The sequence below is a fragment of the Fukomys damarensis genome, unplaced genomic scaffold (genome assembly GCF_012274545.1).
Source record: "Fukomys damarensis isolate Sample0158 unplaced genomic scaffold, DMR_v1.0_HiC HiC_scaffold_17, whole genome shotgun sequence".
NCBI classification, from domain to species: domain Eukaryota; kingdom Metazoa; phylum Chordata; class Mammalia; order Rodentia; family Bathyergidae; genus Fukomys; species Fukomys damarensis.
In genome coordinates, this window is record NW_022900929.1 from 78,263,183 (window position 1) to 78,272,955 (window position 9,773).

Below are 9,773 nucleotides of genomic sequence, written 5' to 3' on the forward strand. Positions count from 1 at the left end.
CACCCAACCGAAAAAAAAAAAAAAAAAAAAAAAAAAAATTGCCTTCCTAGACCCCTGTGTATAAGCATAAGAAGGGGAAGTCTACACTGAGAACTTATGACCAAATACTGACTCTTACATATATTAACATCCTGATCTCACAATATCTGAAGGCTTAAAGAAGTCAAGTTGAAAATGTGAAGGTGTTCTGCCTTGGAACACTGATAGAAGCCAGCGTAAAGCCTTCTGGGGAGAACCCACCAGACCCAAGGAATTTCTACAGATATAGTTCCAAGAACGAGCATCAGCCCATGGTGAAAGTCATTAAAACAACAGTAAAGAAGACAGAGAAAGAGCCAGCAGAAACAACAGAGTGAGATGTTTGTGCACTTTAGATCCTGGAGGGGCCACACTCCGCAGGTACAATGTGTTTCATAGATTTCAATAAATTAAATAGGGGCATGAAATGAAGCAGAATAGGAAAAAAACTGAAGACCTTCTAGGAAGAATTGGTGGACTGGATAAAATAGGGAAAATTCCAAAAAATATCTCAGAGAAGCAAAGTAATGGAAAATAAGAGAATGGTTAAAAGACACAGAGTAGTGTGAAAATGTTTAACACTGAAGATCTCACACAGCAGAAGAAATGGATGGGGGGCACTGTTTGAAGAAATATATGGCTGAGAACACTACAGAAGTGGCAGAAGATGACATTTTACGGATTCAAGAATCTCGGTGAAAAAGGCAGTATTTATTGTTAAGAGCAAACCTATTCTACAAAAACGAGGGAAGACCAAGTTTTAAAGTGGCTGGGAAGAAAAAGACTCATTACCTTCCAGCCACATCTAGACAGCTGACTACATTATGCAACTGAAATATTTTCATTTTGCGAAGAGAAAATTGTTGCCTTGAATTTCTCCACACAGGTAGAATATCATCCAAGAGTAAAGACAAAGCCATTTCAAAGAAAGTTTCTGAGAGCTGACCAGTAGCAAGTAGGAATTTCTAAAACCCCAGCATCGAGTCAATAGGATAGAGACGGGGAGAGCACTGAAGAACACGGAAACTGATATGTGCATATATGGGTTAATCACACACACATGGACAATACAAAGAGCATCAGTTAGATTTAGAGAGAGTTAAAATACATGACAAGGACATGGGAGTATTAGATAAGTCAGACAGAGTCTTAAGTAACAGAGGACAGGTGTTTTGTCCAAAAGAAGGGTTATTCTCTCATAAGGTCAAGTCAGATAAAATTTCTAGGTTAAACACTGAAAAGAAATAGATTAAAAACTGGCTATGGAGGTGACACAGGCCTGTGATTCCAGCACATTTAGCAGACTGAGGCAGGAGCGTCACAAGCTCGAGTCCAGCATGGGGAATTCAGCAATTTAGGGAGACCACATTTCAAAAGTTAAAATTTTTTTAAAAGGCTGGGGATGAAGCTCAGAGCAAAGGCTCTGAGTTCAATTCTCAGCATCATAAGAAAAAATAAAAGCAAATGTGATATTCAAACTAGCAGAAGTAAATATGGATTGCATCTTTAAGAGGACAGAAAAAAAAGACTAAGACAAAACTTAGGATAAATGTACAAAATAAGATGGTAGAATGAAATCTAAATATACAAAACAATTATTTTTAAATATTTAAAATCAAAGCATAGTAACAATAAATGAACTTAGTGTTGTCTACCTTGATTTTTTAAAAGTATGTTGAATAATATGCCATTTACAAGAGATGTGCCTAAGACATTAAAAAGATATGGGAGCCAGGATTTAGCTCAGTGGCACCGTGCCTGCCTTAAAATCACAAGGTCCCAAGTTTGATCCCTGGTACAAAAAAGAGGGGAGGGGGCTGGAATGGAAGAGTGAAAAAGATAAAAATGCAAATACTAACAAGGGAAATATGTATATTAATGTCAGATAAAATAAATTTTAAGGCAAAAAGTATTATCAGAGATAGAGGACAATATATACTGATGAAAGTTCTAATTCAGTCAGGCATGGTGGTACACTCCTGTAATTGCTGCACTCTGGGAGGCTGAGGCAGGAAGATGGTAAGTTTGAGCCCGGTCTAGGCAACTTGCCAACTTAGTGAGACTCTGTCTCAAAACACAACAAAAAGGACTGAGATACAGGACAGCACTGAGACCCCGAGTTCAACCCCCATTAACAGACACATAATGATAATGGCAATGATATAAACAGTACCTAATAACAAAATCTTATATCAAGCAAACATTGGTGAAACTGCATACACATAATGGGTAGATTTAGAACCTAGTACCCAACAACTATCAAATGTATATTCATTTGAAGCATACATTAACTATTTATGGAAACTGAACACTTAGCAGGCCCTTAAACAAACATCAGCACATTTTAAAGGACTGATATAATGGGATGCTCCTAAGGTGTGCAGAATTCTCACTTCCCTATTTTTGAAACTTCATCCAGGAGACAAGACAGAACAGCAGCTTCTCCAGATGACTCCCCATGAAACAAACACCACACATTTAAAGCCAGTGCTCCTCACTATCAATTATACAATCAGTTTATTTTATGTATGTTTGTTCAGGGTTTTGTTCTTTTCCATTACTAACCTTTGTAGAGAAAGGTTTCTATTTTTCAATGCACTTTAACATCTGTGGATTTATTTGAACCTTGAGCTACCTCTCCCATAATGGAAAGATTTAAAAGGAAAGAGTATAATTTTCCCTTAAAGATGTAATCCTTCACTTAGAGCTTGATATCTCAAGGCAGAAACAGCTGAAAAGATTTATATATTTAATTCTCCTTCTTAAATGGCAGGAGAGGCATTAGTCTGTGTCCACTAGAATGGTTAAAATGTAAAAGAGCAATAACACTAAGTGCTGGTAATAAGTGGAAGTCTCAGAACTCCCTGCCTGGTGGTAGGAATGTTCTGTGATGCATCATTTTGGAAAATGGGCAGTTTCTCAAAAGAGTAGACATATTGCTACACTGTGATCTGGTAATTTATATTCCTAAGTATTTTAAATTCCCTTGGACAAGTAAAACAAATATTTTTAAAGGACATAAACATACTTGTGATAGCTTTACTCATAAAGGCCCCAAGCTAGAAACAGCCCAAATGTACATCACAGAGAATTGGGAAAAAAATTATGATATATTTCTGCAATGGAATATTACCCAGCAATGAAAACAAGCCATCAATTGAGACAACACAGTTGCATAACAGAAGCATGACACAGTATAAAAGAATCAAGATGCAAAAACGTGCATGCTGTATAACTCCACTAATATCAAGTACAACAATAGATAAATCTCATCCTGAGTGATAGAAATCAGGGGAGTGGCTGGTTGGGCAGGGATTATGGATTCTGAGGTAAAGGGTATGAATAATCTTTCTGGAGTGGTGGAAGAGTTCTATCTCGACAGGAGTGATAGTTACACGAGTATATGTAACTGCCAAACCTCATCAAACTATACATATAAGATCCATGTGTTTCAGTGCATTTCATTATAACACAATATGAAATTTCCAGGACGGTGCAAAAAAATAAAAACAAGTTTTATCAGTAAACTACAAATGTGAGAAACATCTGGAAGATAAAAATGTAGATTTGATCACTGAAGAAACATAACTAGAGAAAAACACAGTTCTAAATATTTGCAGAAGAAGATGAACAGAGAGGTATGAGCAACCCCCAAAGATGGGCCAAACTCAGTCACCCAGTGAGAACAGAAAGGGAGGCATCAGCAGTAAAGGTAAAGACTCTGTCCAGTGCTGCCGGGACCCCGTGGGCTCTTCTCCTGCCAGCTCACTCTGAACACAGGCTGCAGCAGGAAGTACTGCCTCTGATAAGCCCTGGAAGATGTTCCTCCTACCCGAAGCACACAACCCATCCCAGGAGGGCTCCAAGATCTGCATCCTAAGGCTGGAAACCAAAGCCGAGCAGATCTCGAGGTAGAAGGAGTGATCAATGTATATGGCAAGTGTTTAAATTCCAGAAAATGTGTTACAATAAAAGACACGTTAGTTACCACTAATCCCTCTAGAAATCTCCCCTTGCTTGGAACGCACTCATCCCATTGTGCCTGCCACTTTCTAAACCAGTTCCGGAGTCTCTCTCTCGAGTGTGCTCATAAGAACATACATGAGTTCTGCTGCTAGTGTCATCTGACGCAAAGGCAGGCTGGTAAGAAGCATTTCAGTGTATCCTCATCCATCTTACTCGCAGGATCTGACACTGTGCGACTTCTGGCTCCTCCCCAAAGTCAAAATGACGGTGAAAGGTCAACATTTTGAGTCGGTTCAGGAGGACATGGAAGCAGCCAGGACAGCACAACTAAAGACACACAAGAGGACTCCAGAGCTGCTTCAGAAAGTGGCAGGGACAATGCGATACGCATGTTCAAAGTGAGAGGGAGGATTCTGAGGGGATTCGTGGCAATGTGTTCTTTACCGTGATTTTTTTTTAAAAATGTAAGTATTTACCATATTTTTTGATCACAACTCATTGCTCCAGATTTCCATAAGGGTAAGAGAAAGAAAAGGAAGGAAACAGAATTCACTGACCAATTATTTCTCCCAGGCCCAAGTTGTGCGTATAACACGTGAGAGTCTGAAAAAGCAAGCTGGGATCCCATGAATTGGGGGGGGAACCCCCATAGGTGAGGACAAGCTCACACCCTGCTCCTCTCACACAGCCTTGAAAATGGACTGCTGCTGAGGAACCCACATTCACCGAAAGGGGATTCTCACACGAAAAGAGGAACAAGCAACCATAAACAGTCAAGTATGTGAGAGCAACATTAAAGTCAGACACAGAACACTCGAGACACAATAGAAGAAACAAAAGAATGCATCAAGTTAAGAATAATTAATATTCTCAAAGAGGTCTAAAGAATATCATAAATTCAATGGGAAACAGACTGCTATTAAAACAAAACAATGTTTCTGAAATGAAATAAACTCAAAAGCAGAGATAAAAGAAACTTACTGAAAGGCATATTCCCAAATGGAAATATAATAATTCCTTGCTGGTGTTAATATTATAAAGATTAGTTAAAATCATAAATGTAAGTATAGGAATGCTCAAAGTGCTTAAAATCTGAAGAATGGGTTATCCAGCATCATCAGAGAAAGACGCTGTGCCTTAAATTTAGTCCTAATGGGGAAAAACAAACAGCGGCAGTGTTATGTGTATGCACGAGATAGGTGTCTGTGTACACAAGTGTGTATAGGTGCGCACAAATGTATAAGTCTCTCTATATTTTACTTTTGGTTTGAAATTACCTGGATAGGAATTTTAACTTGATATTTGAAAGCAGAAAACCCTTCATGAAATGGAATAGACTGGAGCAACGGAAGAAGCCGACTCGTTACACCACTAGTGGTGCTGGGTTTGTTCTCCTCTGTGCAGCCTGAGCTCCAAGCGCGCACGCTGCAGAGGTGAGGGGCCTCCTAAGGAGGGCCAGGGGCATCTCAACATCCGTGTAACTCAGTCGCTGTCGCTGGGAGGCGTCCTCAGCAAACCCCCAGGGGCGCTCCCATCTGTTAGGCGAGCGCGCACTACGGGACTCAACTGCCTTCCCTATGTGTTCTGGGTACCAAGAAGCTCACAGTCAAACGTGATGAAATCAGAAACATTTCATCCCTCTGACTAACGCATCTGGGTCCTCACTCTCCCACGGACGCTACCTGTTCTTCTTTAAGCACGCTCCGCGTTTTGAGAAACATTCAGGATACAAACCAATAACAAGGAAAGTTACCGACCGGTCAATCCTTACGCAATGTCTGCTTTTAGTTCAAACGCGTTCCCATTTAACATCGGCCTCGTTCTGACAAGCGAGGCTCACTGCTCACCTGAGTGGTCCTCCTCGGACATCACCGTGTGGCAGAGAGCGAGCAGCCGGAAGAACTCGTGCACCTTGGCGTCGCCCAGCTTGACGGATTCCATCAGACTGTGGTCACAGAACTCGAACGATCCTTCTGCTGGAGCTTGCCCTGAGAAACGCACAGCCTCTTTCTCCTGGAGGACAACAGCGAAAACAACTACATAGCTCATTCCAACGGTAATCTTTTAAAATTCACAGTTGCTTCCTTCAAATATTTCTGGTGCTTGTATGACTCGGCAGCCTCACACACCGGCCCCAGAGAGGGGGTATTACTCTTTCGTGATTACTAGTAAATTCAGCCTTCTCATTTCAGAGCCACGCAGCAAAGCACGGGTTTGACCAGAAGTATATGGAGACAAAAATTGTTTTCAATGTTCAACTATTTAAAAATAAAAAAGTCCAGAAAACAAACTTTTCTGGAAATTTTACTTGGTGGCAAAACCTGACCTAACTTAATTTACTTTAACAGTAATATCTGACCTGGAACAGGATGTGTCTAATGATAGACTTGCTTTTTTTAGCCTACTTAATACTTGTGACTTCATCTTTCCAATGCAAGAATATTGATCACTACTGGAATATTGACTGATTCCTGGGTACTCTCTCAGATCTCACTGGAGAGATGGCACAATATAAAGGCAGATACACCATATTATCTTCCTACAACTAGAGTATTCTGGATTTCCAAATGCATCCAGCCCCTAAGTCCTTGGTAATGGATCGTGTGCCTGTTCCTACTACAGAAGCAAGTCCACAGGTGGTTCTGCCCTGAACACCTACTTAGCAGGTCTTACAAGGTACCAGTCTCACATTGATCCCACAGGATCACCACTAGCATTTTCACTCTTAAAATTTTCATTAACTTTGACAATTGATTATAAAAATAGAGTAGACACTCCTTGAACGACTTTTTTCAAAGGGAGTCAATGCTCTGTGTAATTTTTAATTATTCGTTCCAAGTTACAGGGCTTGTCAATACCTGCTATAAAATTGGGGGCAAGTGTGAGTCCTTTGTTCCTTGAAACCAGATTTGTTCTAAAATTGATAATACTGAAGAAATATAAAAATATGTCTTATCATCTCCACAGTGGACCAGGCACTGTCAGAACAGCTTCCTAGGAGTTACTGCATATAGTCCTCCCGAAATGCTGTGTAGGAGACCCTGGTACCCCTTGTTCAGACAAGAATCTGAGTGTGGCCAAGGCTGTCTCTACAGGAAGAGGCAGTCAGGGCAGAAACAAAGCCAAGATTCCATGCTCTGAATATCCTTAATCTAATTCGTGATTATTCCCCACCCCACTCATTAATTTGGTAATGGGTACCATTTGCTAAGCACTCACAGGACAATCACTCCCCTTTTTTATTTACATACTATCTCTGTTTTAGATGTTACATGGCCCCCAAGTCCACTCATGCTGGCAGGTCCTGTGGACCTCTAAGAGGTGAGGCTCAGGTCACTGGGGGCCGTGCACTCTACAAGGGCTGTGGAGCCAGGATCTGTCTTGCTTGCTGTCTACTCTGTGCCATCTGCTCCTACGTGAGTCCCTGTGATGATACGCCACAACCCACCACCCTCACCAGATGCCAGACAAATGGCAACACACATCTTGGACTCTGAGCCTCCAAATCTATGAGCTAAATAAACCATTTCTTTTCTAAATTCGCTACCCCAGGTATTTTGTTGCAAAGCTGACTGACGCGCTGCTTTTAATATATTCAATCAAAGCAATACACGTAGATGGCTATAAAATTAAATACTACGTGAAGGTTTATCAAGTAAAGAAATAGACCTTTTTCACCCCTTAAAGAAGTGACCCTCAAATCTCAGATGGTCCCGCTAGAACTCTCTGTTGTGCACTTGCGCCAGCATTTCTAAATTTAGAAATTATTTGACCTTATCTTAAAAAAACTTCCTTCCACAATTAGATAATGATTTCGTTCATTTATCCAACTTTCCCACTTTCCCTTCCCCCATCTAACAGCTCAAATACATGCATATTTTAATTTCCTACAACTTTCTGTGACATATGGAGGTCTTTCTGGTTTTGTTTCAGTCCATCAGTTACAAATACTCCCTTTTTGGTAAGATGAAATTATTTCCCACCCTTATCTCCTCTAACCTCTCATTTGTATTTTTTTTTTACTATAGCAGTTTTTAATATCTGAATTCCTTTTAGTAACCAAACTTTAGTCCTTTTCACTGTTCTAAGGGTTGATTATTAAAGTTGGAAATCCATAAAGGTTGTGTGCGTAAATATGAGTTTGGGTGTTGTTTACAGCACTTCGTCCCACAGGTCTTCATGGCCAGGGTCTCCAAGCCTGGCTGACTGCCCACCTGCTACTCAGTGCACCCTGGGAGTTCCCAGACCCACCCTGGGCTGGGGTCACAGCCTCCTCACCTGACGTCTTTCCATTTCTTAGCGGATTCCCTTGTTCTGTTGGACCCTATCTTAAAATTACTTTGTCAGCAAAAGGTCATGAGACACGAATGTTTTAAATCTTTCTGCCTGAAAATGTCTTTGTCTGCCCTCATGTGTCTCATAGTTCAAACTAATACCGAACTTTAGGTTGAAAACCACTTGAAGCGCTTCCTGCACCATCCTTGTCCTGCCCTTGCCTGAGGACAAGACTGGTGCCTGGCTGGCAGTCCTTTGGCAGGTGGCCTGCTTCTCTCCTCTGAAGGACCCACATGCCCTTCTCCACCTGTAGTTTCCTGTCCCCCACCCCACCCCACCCCAGATAATGGCCTTATTTCATTCCTTCTTTGTGAGTGCCGAAAGGGCTCTTTCGGTCAGAAGACTCAGGAAAATCCTCTTCTGATATTTCTCATATAATTTCTTCCTCCTCAGCTTTTTCTGTTCCTTCTTCTTGGAAATCATCTTATCTGAATTTTAGATCTGCCAACTGACCTTCTATTTTTCTCTTTATTCTCCTATTTTCTGACGCTTCCCTTTTATCCTACTTTTTGGCAGCCCTATGACTTAGTCTTCCAACTCTTCTATTGAATGCATTATTTCATCACTTTTTGCAAAAATTATTTCCAGCAGCTTTTTTTTTTCTGTTTTCCTGTTTGTGTTCTCTCCAGAGCATCTTGTTTTAGTTTGATGGGTGCCACCATGTCCCAAATCACCGTACTGATGTTAGAATTCTACAGCTGCTGCTGGTAATTTCTATTCTTTTTTTTTCCCCCTCAGGTCATATTGTCTCAAGTATTTTGGCTTTTATCTCTCACATTTTATCACAGAGATTTTCTTAACATCTGGTGACTTGTTATTGCCCTTTGCTTAGCTTTAACAAGGAGATAGATCAAACTCTGCATAGGCAGGACCTACTAACTGGCAGGTTTCACCTTAGGGGTAAAGGACAGTGAAGGTGGCCTTGTGGCTTAAAGCCACTAAATTCCACACTGTGGAGACAATTTGCTGGGGGTACAAAACTCTCATTACACTCGGGCACAGAGATACATTAGCTGCCCCCTTTATACCCAGGAAACCCGTGTCACGCTCATACTGAACACTCCTTCTTTGGGATAGAAACTGACTGCATCTACAGACTTTCGATTATTCCCCACAGGGCCAAGGCCAGGTGAGTCAAGAGACACATATAATGCATATAATTTAAGAGTGTATCATTCTGCAACAATGCATAAGATTCTAATAAGATTACTGACATTTAGAAATGGGAGGAAAGGAGCTAAAGGTGTAGGGAAGGTGTGATACGTAGGGGAAGAACAAAAAGGGAAAAGAAAAAAATGTGAGAGAATGAAAAGATGAAAATAAAGTGTTTGTAGATGGGGAGGGGAGGAGGGGGTGAAGGGAGGGCAGAGGTAAGGGGAAAAAATGAGAATCAAGACTTGCCATGTAAAGGTACATGATCCCAACAATGAATGTAACTGTACTGTATCCCTAAA

At 40.9% G+C, this 9,773-nt stretch overlaps 1 protein-coding gene across 10 annotated transcripts in view; it reads right to left on the reverse strand.

The window, feature by feature from the left end:
• Positions 1-9,773, reverse strand: part of Atp8b4 (ATPase phospholipid transporting 8B4 (putative)) — a 214,737-nt gene that overhangs the window by 62,815 nt on the left and 142,149 nt on the right. For all 10 annotated transcript variants that reach the window (XM_010638545.2, XM_033765227.1, XM_033765228.1 and 7 more), the window contains one exon: positions 5,832-5,997. In XM_010638545.2, the coding sequence (XP_010636847.1) occupies positions 5,832-5,997 (166 nt within the window). The remainder of the gene's footprint in view (positions 1-5,831; positions 5,998-9,773) is intronic.